General features: G+C 35.5%; 1 protein-coding gene across 5 annotated transcripts in view; it reads right to left on the bottom strand.

Moving 5' to 3' along the window:
- The window catches only part of SPAST (spastin), a 71,646-nt gene that overhangs the window by 22,960 nt on the left and 31,305 nt on the right, over positions 1 to 17,381 (bottom strand). For all 5 annotated transcript variants that reach the window (XM_070574148.1, XM_070574149.1, XM_070574146.1 and 2 more), the window contains 9 exons: positions 15,568 to 15,755; positions 14,802 to 14,935; positions 14,426 to 14,519; positions 5,818 to 5,892; positions 4,728 to 4,799; positions 3,324 to 3,399; positions 3,006 to 3,097; positions 2,779 to 2,858; positions 573 to 615 (listed from right to left, as the gene is read on the bottom strand). In XM_070574148.1, coding sequence (XP_070430249.1) covers positions 573 to 615; positions 2,779 to 2,858; positions 3,006 to 3,097; positions 3,324 to 3,399; positions 4,728 to 4,799; positions 5,818 to 5,892; positions 14,426 to 14,519; positions 14,802 to 14,935; positions 15,568 to 15,755 — 854 coding nt within the window. The remainder of the gene's footprint in view (positions 1 to 572; positions 616 to 2,778; positions 2,859 to 3,005; positions 3,098 to 3,323; positions 3,400 to 4,727; positions 4,800 to 5,817; positions 5,893 to 14,425; positions 14,520 to 14,801; positions 14,936 to 15,567; positions 15,756 to 17,381) is intronic.

Raw genomic sequence — 17,381 nt, forward strand, 5'->3', positions numbered from 1 at the left:
TAGAACATTTCTACCACCCCAAAAAATTCATTCATGCCTGTCTGCAGTTAATCTCCACTCCCACCCCTACTCTTAGCAAACCACAATCTGCTTTATGTTTCTAGAAATTTGTCTTTTCTGGACATTTTATATAAATAGACTCATACGATATGTTATCTTTGCATCTGGGGTCTTTCATTTAGTATAACGTTTTTGAGATTTTTCCATATTACGGCATAAGTATCTCATTCCTTTTTTTGCTAAGTAGTATTCCATTAAATGGATATACCATATTTGTTTATCCATTCACCAAATGATGAACATTTTAGATTGTTTGCAGTTCTTGGCTATTATTTATAATGCTGCTATAAAAATTCTTGTACATGACTTTGTATAGACAAGTTTTCATTTTTCTTGGGTAGATTCTTAGGAATGGAATTGTTGTGTCTTACAGTAAGTCTATGTTTCTATCTTTTTAAGAAATTGCCAAACTGTTTTCCAACGTGCCTGCACCACGGATTGGAAGACTCAATATTGTCAAGATACTAGTTCTTGTTTCTGCCTAAAAAAAAATTCAATCATACAATACATACCTCCTCATTTGGCAAAGATACATATACCCGTTTGGTGAAACGCCTAAAAAAAAGGATTTAAGCAATTTCAGAAATACAGTTTTGAATTTAAAGGTAACTCAGTTCAAGTAGCAAATGACAAGAAAAAAGCTTTAGGTATAATGCTCAAGGCATTTGGACGTATGTTAGTCGTCATCAATGTGAAAAGTTATTTTCAGAGTTACTCCTTTAAAACTCTCTAGTTAATATTCAAAAATCCTTAATTCAATATAGTCAGAATTAAATTAACCATTTATGTATGTGTATGTTTTTAACAGCAATAACATTTTAAAACAAAACAAAATATCTGGTATAAGAAGTGAAATAAAGAGATCTCAACTGTCTTCTTAAAACTGAAAATAACTAAAACAAACAAGGATAACAAACAGAAAAATAAACTCCACCATCAACAAACTAGGTAACATTTATGAAACTAAAATGTATGAGGAAGGGGTTCCTGGGGTAGTGAAATTACACTGACAAAGGAGGATACACACAGGATCTACCAATGCAAATTCTAGATACTGCAGTCAGAGTACAGAGTTTTCCAAAGGAAACCAAGAGAGCACACTCTGAGGGGTAATAAAACCAACCTCCCCATATTTAAACAAGCATGTGAGGACTGGCTCTGTAGATCATGCGAACCCTAGAGAGTAGAGAGGAAATGGCAAGGAAGAAGAGGCTGAACAACAAACTCAAAGACACATCATCTTTGTAAGAAGACATCAATCAGTCTAGCAAGATGACAAGCTGTCTCGTAGTGACTAATCCTTTTTAGTTTAAGAAGACTAAATCAACCCCATCTCTTACTTACACACAATACCCTTGTTTATCAGGTAGGGCTTTATTGTGAGTCAGGAACATTGCCTGTTAGTCCAGTCCAGGACATTCAAAGGACAACTCAAGATACATGCTCAGTATCTCACTTTTCCAGCTCTTCTCGTACAATATCCCTCTAAAACTAAGTTTTCCAAGAAAACTCCCCTTATTCAAATAAAAATAATAAGCAAAACAGACAAAAGCACACAGATGATTAAAAACAGGGAAAAGAATACAATAATATAAAATAAAATGAAGAACATGAACAAGAAGATTTTGCCATAGGGCAAATTAAAATTGTGACCATATTATCTTTCCATGAAATAAAATAATTTAATGAAAAAAGAGTCTTCTATGAAACAAGAGCTCGATCAGATATAAAGGCTCAAGGAAATCAGACAATTGAAGAAGATGAAAAATGGGATTGTGAGATCAGGAAAGCAATGAAAAAGAAAAAGAATACCACCACAAAGGTTACAAAAGTAACAGCAGAAAGGAGATTAGAAACTAACCCAGTTAGTAACAACAACAAACTTGGGAAAACAGACAAAACAAAGCAAAAAAGACTTATGAGTTAAAAAGGATTAGAAAGAAAATTTTACAGATATGAAAGAAAAAAAGATGCCACATAATATGTAGATTGTATATGGAAGAAACAGCAGAAAAATTAGGAAAAAAAAATTAAAGATCATATTCAAAATAAATTTCCCGAAACAATGGAGGTTCCAAACTATCAAACAAACATCAAATTCAAGGAAAAATAAACACGGTTCAATCAACATATTTTTCAAAAAACTAGATTTCAATGGTTGAAAATTGTATCCAGTAAAGAAAAAAAAATCAAGTTAATTCATAAATGTGTATAAAAGCAGACTGGCTTCAGGCTTTGACACTGTAACATCCAATCTTAGAAACAATGAAGCAATGTTATAAATTCCTCAGGAAAAGAAAGCAAGGCCCAAGAATTTTATGCTGAGTCAAACTGTCCTCCTAGGAGGAAGAGAACAAATTTGTTCAAACACACAGGAACAGAGAACACGTTCCCATGAATCCTGCTTGTATCAGCTTCTCATGGAGCCCAGTAAAAGAGGGTAAAAATCAATTTTGGAGTTTGAAGATAATTTAATCCAACCCAGAAGAAATAAGCAATTTGCCGTTTGCATAAAGTGAAGACTGGTTATCCTGATATCATGCTGGCCTTGTCCTCAAAATCATTAGTTGAGAACAAGAGGCCAGAGGATGGATATAGGAAGGAAAATAATGAATTTAGTCTTTGAACTGAGAGTGAAGGAAAAAAGAAATATTGAGATGAACACATGAGCAAATGTATCTGTAATAAATGTGTGTGTTTCTACGTAAGTCGCCCTACCTGAGAACAGCCTCATCAAGCTCTTGCGGCCTGTTAGTTGCACCCATTACAAGTACTCTGTCATCTCCAGCAGACTGTACCTATAAGCCAAAAAATTTTTTCAATACTTTTAGATAAAGTAATAACAAAGAAAAACAATAAAGATATCTGTATTTCTAATTTGAGTCATTTAACAGGAAAACATATACACTAAAATTCTACCACATTAAAAATATCATAACACTTACACCATCAAATTCTATTAGAAATTCAGTTTTTAGACGTCTACTAGCATCATGTTCTCCTTCTCTTCTTTCACACAAAAGGCTATCAACTTCATCTAGAGGAAATACAAGGATAAGACTAATTAAAAGCCAAGCTATGTGAGTTACCTGAGATTAGTCTAATTTACTACTTAAGTTATTAATATAGTGGGTCCTACTCTCTAACTCTGTGCTTCTTTAAAATTCTTTCCTTCTGAATGATATTTCCTAACATACCTCTCATATTTGGAGAGGGAAATTTCTTAAACGTTCCGTTAACTTAGTTGCAACACATGTTCTTACCTATAAAAATTATAGAAGGTTGAAGTTCTCGAGCCACAGCAAAAAGAGCTCTCACTAATTTCTCTCCTTCTCCCACCTAAAACAAGTCATTATACATTGTTATACACATAAAATGCAACATTATTCTATCTTGTAAAATCTAGAACCCAGGAATTTCCTTTCTTTACAACAAGCAAAGACTTGGTTTAAGGAATTGGCAGGGGAAGGTTATTGAATTGTCCCTTATCATTTTAGTGTATGTACTACTGAAGTGAGCATATCTTATAACTTTAGAAAACAGACTATATTTATTATTTAATACAGTCTGGTAAGTACTTTAAAAACTAAAATATATCTCTGTTTTGCTTCACCCTGCATTCCTAAGACTTGAGACTAGATTAGCTACTAGTCAGGGCTATAACTAATGAAAAGAGGGAAGACTATGGGAGAGAAAGAGACACAGCACATATTCCTTAATCCCTAGGTTGCAGGGTATATTTATAGAAGCAGATAAGTTGGAAAGTGCTCTCCTAAACAAAACTTGCTCTATTAAGAACACCTTGAAATCTCATTCTCACAATATCACTGTCAATCAATATTAAAATTTTTATAGGTAGTCTAGAGGTCTATGAACACCCTGAGATATTCCCAGAGTCTGAGACACTATACTAAAATTCTTCTATGCTCCAAAGCATCTAATAAAAGGGTCAGGAGGTTTGGGGTAATCTACTGTAAAAAGTCTTCTGTCCTCTAGGTGGCATCTATTCTTTTTATTGAAAATTTCATTAAAAAGAAAAGAATGACCTCAGATTTAGAATCATCAAAACAAATATTCCCAGAGCTGAAAGGAACCACAAGAGATGACCTCTTATGACATCAACACTTTATAGATGAAGTAAGGCCTAAAGGAGATACTTTTCAAGGCCAGCTCAGCATGTAAAAGTTAGGTTGGAATCCCTATCTCTTAACTTCCAAGACAGTATTTTCCATTATATTATGTGCACAAAATGTGGGTAAACCTACTCTAATAACAATTTTACTTATAACATTTCATGTAGGAAGCAAAATGTGACTAGGCGAAGGGGTATCATATGTTACTTTTAATAACTTCACAAAATTGATCTTGGACTTTCAGCCTCCCAAACTGTGAGACAACAAATTTCTGCTCTTTAAGCCAGTCAGTTTCTGGTGCTTTGTTACACAGCCCCAGCAAACTAATGGTCTTCAACAGCAGAATTCTAGTTTTTAAAGAGCCTAACAAATACACATAACTTTCTGCTTTGAAGAGTGATATTCATCATGTCTAAATAGATATAAAACTCACAGAAAAACATTTTTGTATAATGTTATTACCATTTATACTTAACACAGTAATATTCAGATAGTAACCTTAAAATATGACATTAGTGGAAAAAGAACACTCACATATTTTGAAGTTAAACTTGCAGCACTTATATTAAAGAAGGTTGCATTAGATTCTGCAGCTACTGCTTTAGCCTTTAAAAATCACAAGGGCAAATATTATATTAGTTCAATGTCTTGCTTTATAAACCACATTTGATCATTTTAAGTACTAGAAAAGACTTTCTAAAAATGTTAATATATGACACAATTCCTAGTATGTGGCAACCAATGTGTTCCTTCTCAGCAAAGAGGAAAAGTTCTAGAAGAGTTGTGCTTCCTTCCACTCTCCTTTTTTCTAAGAGAGAATGGATAGAGAGAGGTTAAAAAAACAGAAGAGGGTTATTCTCTTCCACTTGTAGAAAGATAACGGGTTAGAGAACGATAAGCAGCTAAGGAAAACAATTAGCCTCTTGCCCTCTTTACTTTTTCCCTCTAGAACAGCTGTGCAGGGGAAAGAGGTATCCAGAACCTCGTAAAAACTTCTGGCAGGGCTGGCCCCTTGGGCAAGTGGTTAAGTTAGCGCACTCTGCTTTGGCAGCCCAGGGTTTTGGTGGTTCGGATCCTGGGCTCAGACATGGCACTGCTCACGAGGCCATGCTGAGGCAGCGTCCCACATGCCACAACCAGAGGTACTCACAACTAGAATATACAACTATGTACTGGGGGGCTTTGGGGAGAAAAATAAAATTAAAAAAAAGAAGAAGAAGATTGGCAACAGTTGTTAGCTCAGGCGCCAATCTTTAAAAAAAAACTTCTGGCAAAAGAATATTGAAAAAAATTTGTTTCATACTGATTATTTAAATAAGGCTGCTAAGATAGTAAAAAATCAAAGGTTAGGAAGATACCTCTTCAAAGGTAAAAATTTTATTATTTAACTTAGGAAAATAATGAAAATTACACTGTCAAATTTAACCAGCCCAAATCATACCATTGAGGATAACATATGGTTTTCCATCTACTTCATCACTGAAAAGTAGTTAAAAAACTTTAGAGAAATATAGCAAAAAGCAAATCATAAATAATAGACTCAGGGACCACATAAAGTTTCTTTTTTCCATATTATTATCTCTAATATCTCAATAGAACATTCAAATTTAAAAAGAATTCTTACCAGCATTGTTTTCCCATTTCCAGGTGGACCAAAGAGTAACAAACCTCTGGCAGGAGCTCTAAGCCCTGTGAACAACTTAAAAAATATATACTTTAGTTCACAATTATGATTCTGAAAACAACTTTTTCCAGACATTTTAAGCATTATTTGTCACCTAAAAAGCACCATTTTTCAGTAGCATCCTCCCAAACAGAGCTGCTCAGAGCTCTAAAGAGAACACATAATAAAATTAGAATAACTATTAAAAATAGAAGACAAAATCCTCATGGATCAAAATGAAAGCAGACTGGTTAACTAAGACATATTGAACACAGGTACGCCTCTCTACTTACTTTAGAAATCTCACCAAAATAATAGTAAATGAACAAAAAAGGTAAATCTTCAAACCAAAAAGACTAAGAAAGGAGACAACAGAGGATACAATAAATTTTTGTAGATGGAGAACTGATAAAGTGTGGTAAACTACTTAGCAGAGCTGAGGGAGCTAAAACCTAAGTGCCTGCTTGTGAAGGGACACCCAGATACTAGGAGTAAGGTGGTGTGAGGGAAAAAACCCTGGAAAAGCTCAGGAACTGGAGCATCAGGTACCAGAGAAAGCAGCAGTAAGGTACGCAGCCAGAAAAAGAGGACTTGACTGAAAGCGTGCACAGTAGTCCCCTGCTTATCTGTGGTTTCACATTCCACGGTTTCAGTTGCCCACGATCAACTGGGGTCCAAAAATACTAAACGGAAAATTCCAGAAATAAACAATTCATAAGTTTTGAATTGCACACTGTTGTGTGTAGCGTGATGAAATCTCGAACCGTCCACTCGGGACGTGAATCATCCCTTTGTCCAGTGTATCCACACTGTACACGCTACCTGCCTATCAGTCACTTAGTAGTCCTCTCGGTTATCAGATCAACTGCCCCATTATCGCAGTAGTTGTGTTCAAGAAATCCCTATTTTACTTAATAATGGCCCCAAAGTGCAAAAGTAGTGATGGTGGCAATTCGGATATGCCAAAGAGAAACTGTAAAGTGCTTCATTTAAGTGAAAAGGTGAAAGTTCTTGACTAGATAGGGAAAAGAAAAAAATCATATGCTGAGGTTGCTAAGATCTATGGTAACTTTTATTACAGTATATTGTTATAATTATTCTATTTTATTATTATTGTTCTTAATCTTTTACTGTGCCTAGTTTACAAATTAAACTTTATCATAGGTATGTATGTATTTAAAAAACATAGTATATATAGGGTTCCGCACTATCTGCAGTTTCGGGGGTCTTGGAACATATCTTCCATGGACAAGGGGGGATTACTGAAAAGGAACAACTAAACCCATGTTCCTGCCCCCACCAAGAGCACTCAGGCAAGTACTCCTCTTCCACAACCAAAAGAGGCAGACATTTTATTCTCTAGAGAAATTAAACCAGAGGCTCCAGACTCAGGGACACCAGGCATGGCAGGAGGCAAGGGAGAAGCACCAGAATGATAAGACTTACTTAATAGTGAAAGTCTATGTACTTTTAAGCTGAATCATATAAAGTGGCTGATATTCAACTTTTAAAAAAATATTTTACTGTTTTGAGTGGTTTTAGGTCTATAGAAAATTGAATGGAAAGTACAGAGAGTTCCCATATAACTCCTCACCTCCCCAATTTCCCCTATTATTAACATCTTGCATTAGTATGGTACATTTACTACAACCAATGAACCAAATGGATACATTATTATTAAAGTCTACAGTTTATATTAAGGTTCACTATTTGTGTCATGCATCTACCATTAAAGTACCATACAGAATAGTCTCACTGCCCTAAAAAATCCCCTGTGCTCCATCTATTCATCCCTTCCTCCCTTCCCATGCACCCCTGGCAACCACTGATCTTTTTACTGTCTCCATAGTTTTGCCATTCCAGAATGCCATATAGTTGGAATTGTACAGTATTAGCCTTTTTATTTACTTTTCTTGAGGAAGATTCACCTTGAGCTAACATCCGCTGCCAATCTTCCTCTCTTTTCTTTATTTGTATCCGAGCTGCCACCATAGCATGGCCACTGACAGATGAGCAGTGTAGGTCCCCACCTATAAACGGAACCCCAGGCCACTGAAGCGGAGCACACTGAACTTAACCACTAGGCCACTGAGGCTGCCCTGTTTCAGTCTTTTTAGATTAGCTTCTTTGATTTAGCAATATGCACTTAAGGTTCTTCTATGTATTGTCATAGCTTGATAGCTCATTTCTTTTTAGTGCTAAATAGTATTTCATTACACGGATATACCACAGTTTGTTTATCCATTTACCACCTATTGAAGGACATCTTGGCTGCTTTCAAGTTTTGGCAATTACAAATAAAGCAGCTATAAACATTCATGTGCAGGTTTTTGTGTGGATATTAAGTTTTTGATTCACTTGGATAAATATTAAGGAGCGTGATTGCTGGATAGCATGGTTAAGAGTATGTTTAATTTTGTAAGAGTGTGTCAAAATGTCTTCCAAAGTGGCTGTACCATTTTGCCTTCCCGACCAGCAGTGAATGAGAGTTCCTGCTGCTTTACATCCTCATCAGCATTTGCTGCTGTCAGTGTTTTGAATTTTAGCCATCCTAATAAGTATGTAGTGATATCATACTGTTGTTTAGCTCGCAATTCCCTAATGATGAACGATGTTGAGCATTTCTTCATATGCCTGTTTGACATCTGTATCTCTTCTTCGGTAAAGTGTCTGTTCAGATCTTTTACCCATGTTTTAGTTGGGTTGTTTGTTTTCTTCTTGTCGAGTTTTAAGAGTTCTTTGTATATTTTAGATACCAGTCCTTTATTATATGTTTTACAAAAATTTTGTCCCAGTCTGTGGCTTGTCTTTTCATTCTTTTAACAACGTCTTTTAGAGAGAAGTTTTGAATTTTAGTGAACTTCAACTTACTAATTTTTTTATTTCAAGGATCACCAATAAGTTCTTGTCAAACCAAAGATCGCCTAGACTTTCTCCTATGTTATCTTCTAGGAGTTTTACAGTTTAGTTTGCCTTTTATACTTAGGGCCTGTGACCAACTTTGAATTAATTTTTATGAAAAGTGTGAAGTATGTGTCTAGATTCTTTTTTTCTTTTTTCTTTTTTGCTGAGGAAGATTTGCCCTGAGCTAACATCTGTAGCCAATCTTCCTCTATTTTGTATGTGAGCCACTGCCACACTGATGAGTGGTGTAGGTCCACACCCAGAAACCCAACCCAGGCTGCTGAAGCAGAGCACACTGAACTTAACCACAAAGCACCAGGGCTGGCCCTAGTTACAGTTTTTTGCATGTGGATATCCAGTTGTTCCAGCACCATTTGTGGAAAAGGCTATCCTTTCTCCATCAAATTGCCTTTGCTCCTTTGTCAACGATCAGTTGACTACATTTGCATGGGTCTGTTACTGGGCTCTCTATTCTGTTCTATTGATCTATTTGTCTATTATGATGCTGTCGCCAATGACATACTGTCTTGATTATTGTAGCACTTCTTCATTTTTAAATATTTTTCTAGCTTTATTGAGAGATATAATTGACATTATGTAAGTTGAAGGTGTGATGACTGACACACACGTATATTACAAAATGTCTACCACAATAAGGTTAGTTAACACATGCTTCACCTCACACAATCACCATTTTGTTGTTGTTATGGTGAGAACATTAAAGCTCTACTCTCATAGCAATATACAATACAGTATGTTACAACACAGTATTGTTAACTATAGTCACCATTCTATACATTAGATCCCCAGACCTTACTCAACTTAAAACTGAAAGTTTGTACCCTTTGACCAACATCTCATTTCCCCCACCCCTCAGCCCTTGGCAATCATCATTCTATTCTGTTTCTATAAGTTCCATGCTTTTAGATTCCACATATAAGTGAGATCATACAGTATTTGTTTCTCTGACTTATTTCACTTAGCATAATGCTCTCAAGGTCCACCCATATTGTTGCAAATGGAAGGATTTCCTTCCTTTTCATGACTAAATAATCTTCCATTATATTTATCTATTCATCTATCAACGAACACTTAAGATGTCTGCATGTCTGGCCTATTGTGAATAATGCTGCAGGATTACTGTAGCTTTATAGTAGGCCTTGAATGAAGGTAGTGTCAGCTCTCCTACTTTGTTCTTCTCCTTCCTTGGCTCATCTGAGTCTTTTGTCTCTCCATATAAACTTCAGAATCAATCTGTCAATATCCACAAGATAACTGAGTGGAGTCTTGACTGAGATTGTGTTAAATCTCTATACTTTGATAATATTGAGTCTTCCTACCCATTTATGTGGAGTGTCTCTCCATTTACCTAGATCTTGGATTTCTTTCATCAGTTTTATAGTTTTCCTTATGTAGATGTTGTATGATATATTTTGTTAGATTTATACCTAAGTATTTTTTGGTGTTAATGTAAATGGTATTGTGTTTTTAATTTCAAATTCCAATTGTTGGGGCTGGCTCTGTGGCTAAGTGGTTAAGTTTGTGTGCTCCGCTTCAGTGACCCAGGGTTTCACTGGTTCAGATCCTGGGCATGGACCGAGGACCACTCATCAAGCCATGCTAAGGCAGCGTCCTACACAGCAGAACAACAAGGATATACAACTAGAATATACAACTATGTACTGGGGGGCTTTGGGGAGAAGAAAAAAAATTCCAATTGTTCATTGCTGGTATTTAAGGAAGCAAGTAACTTTTGTATATTAACTTTGTATCCTACAACTCTGCTACAATCACTTATTAGTTCTGGGGGATTTTATTTTTAATTTTTGGGCTTTTTTTTTTACACTGACAATCACATCATCTGTAAACAAAGGTATTCAACTATTTTTGACCTATCAAAACAGTAACGTCATTGGTTTGATCTGACAGAAAACTAGGTCATTTCTCCCACCCCTCTTCTAGAACACCAATAGTCAAGATTATATTCTCTAAAACAGTGACCAGAAAATTCTTTTCTAAAGAATCTGAATAACCTCTAAAACAAAGAGCTACAGCTACAGTCATTTGGAGAAACCAAATAAACAGCAGACTTACTGCTTGATCATTCCATGATCATCAAGTTCCTACTAGTCAACAAGCTCTACATATCTGTATAGAGTTGCTAATCAAAATTTTTATTGTTTATCTCTAGCATGAATGGAAAACCATGATAATCAGATATTTGAGAGAAGCTACCAATATAAAAGAGTTAAAAGTGGGGCTGGCTCCGTGGCCGAGTGGTTTAGTTCACGCACTCTGCTATGGCAGCCCAGGGTTTCTCTAGTTCGGATCCTGGACAAGGACATGGCACCACTTATCAGGCCACGTTGAGGTGGCGTCCCATGTACTACAAATAGAAGGATCCACAACTAAAATACACAACTATATATTGGGGTGATTTGGGGAGAAAAAGCAGAAAGAAAACAAAAAAGAAGATTGGCAACAGTTGTTAGTTAGCTCAGGTGCCAATCTTTAAAAAAAAAAAAAAAGAGTTAAAAGAAAAAAAAGAAGAAACAAAGAATGTAGTAAAAAAGACTTCACGAAAGCTATAATTAATACTCTTAGAAACATAAAGGAAGAGACTGCATCTATGAAACAAGAATAGGAAGCAAAGAAAAGGATCAAAGGACTAGGAAGAGTTCTCAGAAGCTAAGATATACTATCCGAAATTTCAGGGAAATAGTTGGAAAATAAATTTGATGAAATCTCCCAGCAAGCACAACAAAGGACAAAGAAACGAAGACCAAAGAGGAAAGAAAAAAATTAGAAGACCAATTCAGTAGGGTTTAAGAACTATCTTAAAATTTTTTTAGAAACATGAAACAAAGATAGTAATGGGAAACAAAGAATTCTAGAACCTTTTTCAGAACTGGAGGATATTCAGAAAGGCACCCACTAAGAAAAAAAATGAGAAAAAGAAAATGCATCAAGTAAATCATAAAATATCAGAACAGCAAGGATAAAGAGAAGATCCCCAAATCTTTGAGAAATAAAAATAAGTCCATTGCTTTTCTGATTCTTGATCCTTTGTAACTAATACAAAGCAACACTGGAAGCTAGAATACAACAGATGATGATTTTAAAATGCTAAGGGAAAATAATTTCCAACCTAAATGTTGACATCCAATCAAATTATCAACAAGGGAAGATGGTAAAATATATATATTTTGAGATATGTGAAATCTCAAAAAATTGCCTCACATGACCCTTTTTCAGGAACTTACTGGAGGATGGATGATATCAAAATGAGAAAATAAACTGTGAAAGTAGAAAATACAGAATCCAAAAACACCCAAGAGATCCAACATAGTAGAAAGACAAAGGAAAGTCCCATGATGATGGTGAAGAGAGATTACAAAATGGCTTTAAAACTGGCATAGAGAGCAACTGGTCTTGAATGGAATAGAAGAAGGCAATTCTAGAAAAGGGGTTCTAAGAAAAAAGAAATGAGCTAAACAGATTTTTGGATTGGTTTGACCATGTGGAAAATTGGACTGAAATGGTGGAGGAAAAATTATCATTTGCTAAGTTGAAAACTAAGCAAATAAACCCCCCCCCCAACACACACACAATTATCTACTCTGCGGGGGGGGGGGGCGGGGAAGCTATACAAGAAAAAAATAACATAGTACTCTACTTGACTTGGTAGTGAATAATATTGATAAGCACTGAATATTGATTTAACTTACAGCTGTGATATAACTATACTGGGAGGATGGGGTAGGGAATGTGTGGTATAATGGAGCTAAGGGTTCATAAAGTTAATAGATAATAAATTAAAAAAATAAAGAATTAGTTTTATAGGATTATTACTCAAAAATAATAAAGTTCTAAAGTGAAAAGTGGAAAAATGCGTTCTCTAAAGGTATGGGGTAAAGCAGAAGCTGACTTCTAGCACGGTCCAAATATTTCCTTAGTAACTACCTTCACAATTTTCTTTTTTTTTTTTTTGAGGAAGATTAGCCCTGAGCTAATATCCACCACCAATCCTCCTCTTTTTCCTGAGGAAGATTGGCCCTGAGCTAACGTCCGTGCCCATCTTCCACTATTTTATATGTGGGACACCTGCCACAGCATGGCTTGATGAGCGATGCATAGGTCCGAATCCAGGATCTGAACTGGTGAACCCCGGGCTGCCAAAGGGGAACATGTGAACTTAACCGCTACCCTGCCTTCACAATTTTAGGTATGTTTCTCTACCCTAAAAAGAATGGGACTTAATAAATACTAAAACCTACACTTAATTATTAGGTGGCAGCTATAGCATTGAGGAGGCAGTTCTATTCTTAGGAATCTTATTTTTTATTTCATTTCCTAGTTCTATTACTTAACTATAACCTTGAGCAGGTAATTTTAGCTCTTGGGACTAGTTTCTTCTCTTTTCCTGAGGAAGATTAGCCCTGAGCTAACATCTGTGCCAATCTTCCTCTATTTTACATGTGGGTCACCACCACAGCATGGCTGACAAGTGGTGGAGTCCCATGCCTAGGATTCGAACCTGCGAACCCGGGCCACCAAAGTGGAGAGCACTGAACTTCACCACCAGTAGGCCACAAGGCCAGTCCCAGGACTTTCTTTATCAATGGACTAAATGACTGTTAAGATCTTTTTCAGGTCTACAATTGTGTGAATCCTTTCAGTAAGCATTTTTTGTCAATACTCAGTCTACTGCATTTACTACTCTTCTATAACTCCAGCAAAAACTTAGCCCACTATAAAAGCTACAATATGTTTACCCAAGTGTGGCCTGAAGTGGTACAACAGATAAATCTGGTTCATGTAAGGACAAATGCTTTCTATGTTAATAATTCTCTAATTATTTTATTGTGTACTAGTAAAAGTTCAATCAGTATAACAAACCAGTGATTTCATGTACATAGCTACTTAGAATAAGAAGTAATATAAAGCAAGCAAACAAAAAATATTCAGTAAGTTCCAGTACAGTTGCCATAAAACATCTATTTCCACTAGATTTTGTAAATGGGTTGATAAGCCTTGAAGGTTCAGGGAGAAGAGAAATAAGTGATCCAGAAGTGGATTCTCAGATTTATTTTTTGCAACATTATCAGAACAGCATCAAATATATAAACTGTGAATTGTGAAAATCCAAAACAGTGCTAAGTATGGAAAATTCAGTATTTATTATCAATTACAAGACTACCTAACTTCTTTAGTGAATCTAAAACTATGGGATGGAAGGTTAGGTCCCTACCCATCATTCACTGGCTCTATACTTACTTTGATGACTTAATAGCCTTGAAAATAATTCTTTTAGAAATTGTTCTTCAAACTTAGACTCAATGAATAATTTTATCTTAATTTCCCTTTTCTTCAGTATGATTTCTGTCTCTTAATTTTAAATATTTGATATACAGATTATTTCCTATTACCTGCTTTTCCTATAAATGTTACTGGACTGGGAATTAGGAACCCTTATAGTCATTCTCCTCTCCTATAATAACTAGTCAACATGAATTGCTAATGTTTTTTCTTTTTAAAAACATTAAATCTACTGTTACATGATTATATGAATTAATCATTCTAGCAAAGCAGAAACATTTCTTTACTGCTACTATGGATTCAGTAATGGATGATGTTACAGGAAAATGATAACATAAGTCCTTACCTCAGGCCTCAAAGAAGGAAGAATAACAATTTCTTGCAATGCTTGTTTTGCCAACTCTTGGCCAGCAATATCATCAAATTTAACAGCTGTTCCACTAAGAGAGAGAATTTCAGTTAGCTCTACAATAGAAATATGCTTCAGATGTTATAATATGAAGTTTAAGCTCCATGAAACAGTCATTTTTGTGTTAACTGTGAAACTATTGTTAAATCAAGTAAAGCAAGGGTTTTCTACATTTACAGTAATTTAAAACCATCATAAAAATTAAATATGTAAATCAGACAAGGTATTTATCTATTTCACTCATGATACATTTTACAAATTAAATTCAAAAATTAAAACTGTAAAATAAAACACTTCAGATGGCAAAACTTACTTGTCCACAATTTCGTTCATTATAAGGTTAGCAAGGCTGCTGTCCACATTCCTAAAATTCTTCAAGTCTTTCTTTTTTCGAGCAGCAGTTGTAGGGGTAGAAGGTTTATTTGTTCTATTTGTTTTTGGAGTACTCTGAAAGGACACAAAGTTTTAACGTGAAAACACAATCTAACATTTACACTTTTCACAAGTGAATTAATCTTAAGGTTCACAGAATTAAAGCTTTAAAAATAGGGAAAAGAATATAAAAATCCAAAAATTATATATTTACTTCAAGGTAACATGGCATTCATTACAGAACTACATTTGGTATAAAGTGGGTTTGTAGAGGATTTTATCTAAAGAGATTTAGTTACTACAAAATAAAAAGGCTCTGTAACAACACAGTAATATAATCTTGATCCTTGTTAGAATTATAAGAAGACTCTAGGTATGTTTAATGTTATAAAATATTTACATAGATTTAAACAATTAAAAGATCAAATTTAAAATGAACTATATATAGCATTATATGAAACAGACTGAATAAGCACACTTGCTATAAAGAACCTAAATAGGTCCAAAAGGAGTTAAAATAAGATTTGCTTTTTAATAGCAAGTTGCTCCTGTAGATTTAAAAAAGGAAAAATTATATGCAACTTTGTGGAAACCTATCAATTCCCTAAGGTATTATAAAGTACTTGTAATAAACTTAAGCAAGCATAACATGTTCAAAATTTTCTATTTGCAAAGGCATAGCAGTTAAAGTTATTGCCTTCAAATACCTTATGAGTGGCAGTTGCAGGACCAGGTCCCTGTCTCACTCCAGACACCATGGATAAACCACTGCAACTAGGTGCTCTGTGGTGGCCCGAAAGACCTGTGGATCCAGTTTTCATAACTGTTTTTGAACGAGGCAGTGAATTACTAGTGTGTGTTAAGGGATCTTTTCTCTTCGGAACAGCTCCACTTTCTATCAAGGAAAAAGTAAAACCATCATGGTTAGAAAACTGTGGCTAAACATTATAAAAAGTAATGATAAAGACCAGTACAAATGTGCAAACCCAAGCTAATAATTTTTTTTACTTCACCAATATTTTAAAATAAGATTTCAATCAGAATATATATTAGGGTGTCCACAGGTGGTGTCACTGGGCAGACAAGATTATGGTTATTTAGGTTTTTCCTTTTCCTGATGTATATTCTAATTTTCTTATAAAGAATATGTATTCATAATAAAAAGAAACAATTTTATTTGTGGGGACAGGAGGAGGACATAGGAAGGATACCAAGCAAATAAAGCTGCCAAACACTGAAGAAACAAAATGCAGTAAAGTCATTAGGGATACCTTGTACAGAAGAAAAAAGGCACAGCATTATCTTGGTCTCAAACTTTTTTTGTGTGTGTGTGGGGAAGACTGGCCCTGAGCTAACATCTGTGCCAATCTTCCTCTATTTTGTATTTGGGATGCCACCATTGCATGGCTTGATGAGTGGTGTGTAGGTCCGTACCCAGGATCCGAACCAGCGAACCCTGGGCCACCAAAGTGGAGCACGAGAACTTAACCACTATGCCACCAGGTGAGCCCCCTCCTAAACTTTTAAGACTATAAAAGGGGCAGGCCCCATGGCCGAGTGGTTAAGTTCACGTGCTCCACTTCAGCAGCCCAGGGTTTCGCCAGTTCAAAACCTGGGCGTGGACCTGGCATTGCTCATCAGGCCATGCTGAGGGGGCGTCCCACATGCCACAACTAGAAGGACCCACAACTAAAAACAATATGCAACTATGTACCAGGGGACTTTGGGGAGAAAAAGGAAAAATAAAAATCTTCAAAAAAAAAAAAAAAAAGAGTTCTGGCCTGGTGGCGCAGTGGTTAAGTGTGCACGTTGCGCTTCTCGGTGGCCCAGGTTCACCGGTTCAGATCCCGGTGTGGACACAGCACCACTTGGCAAAAAGCCATGCTGTGGTAGGCGTCCCACATATAAAATAGAGGAAGATGGGCATGGATGTTAGCTCAGGGCCAGTCTTCCTCAGCAAAAAGGAAGATTGGCAGTAGTTAGCTCAGGGCTAATCTTCCTAAAAAAAAAAAAAGGACTATAAAATATGAAAGTCTACAGTCTGCACCCACCAAAAGCTTCTTAAGTTAATCAATTTTAATTTAAAGAGTATAAAGATGTGCTGTATATATGTCAATAAACATGTAGAGAACACCTTCAATTAAGTCTAAAAGTTTATTTGACCTACCTACCTCCCTACAGTGCTCTTCTAGATAAACTACACACTTTCAAATGTTCAAATCCCACTGCTTCTAAATAATATTTTTATATACCATCTAACAAACATCAGAGTTTATCAATATCAATGTTTACTGTGAAGACAAATGTTAAAAATCAGTCAGCAAATTAGAGTAGCCAAGAGAAAAGACAATAGCATTATTTTTGCTTTTGTCATCAAATTCCTTAATATGGTTTAAGGAAACAAAGGACTGTCAATTGGTGTAAGAAATTAGCTTATTTAGAGAACCAAACAGTTTATCTCAGGCAAATTGTTACAAAATCAGAAAGAGTAAATAAAATTCAAGTCAAAGAAAAAACCAAC

The sequence above is a fragment of the Equus przewalskii genome, chromosome 14, assembly GCF_037783145.1.
Source record: "Equus przewalskii isolate Varuska chromosome 14, EquPr2, whole genome shotgun sequence".
Lineage (NCBI taxonomy): Eukaryota > Metazoa > Chordata > Mammalia > Perissodactyla > Equidae > Equus > Equus przewalskii.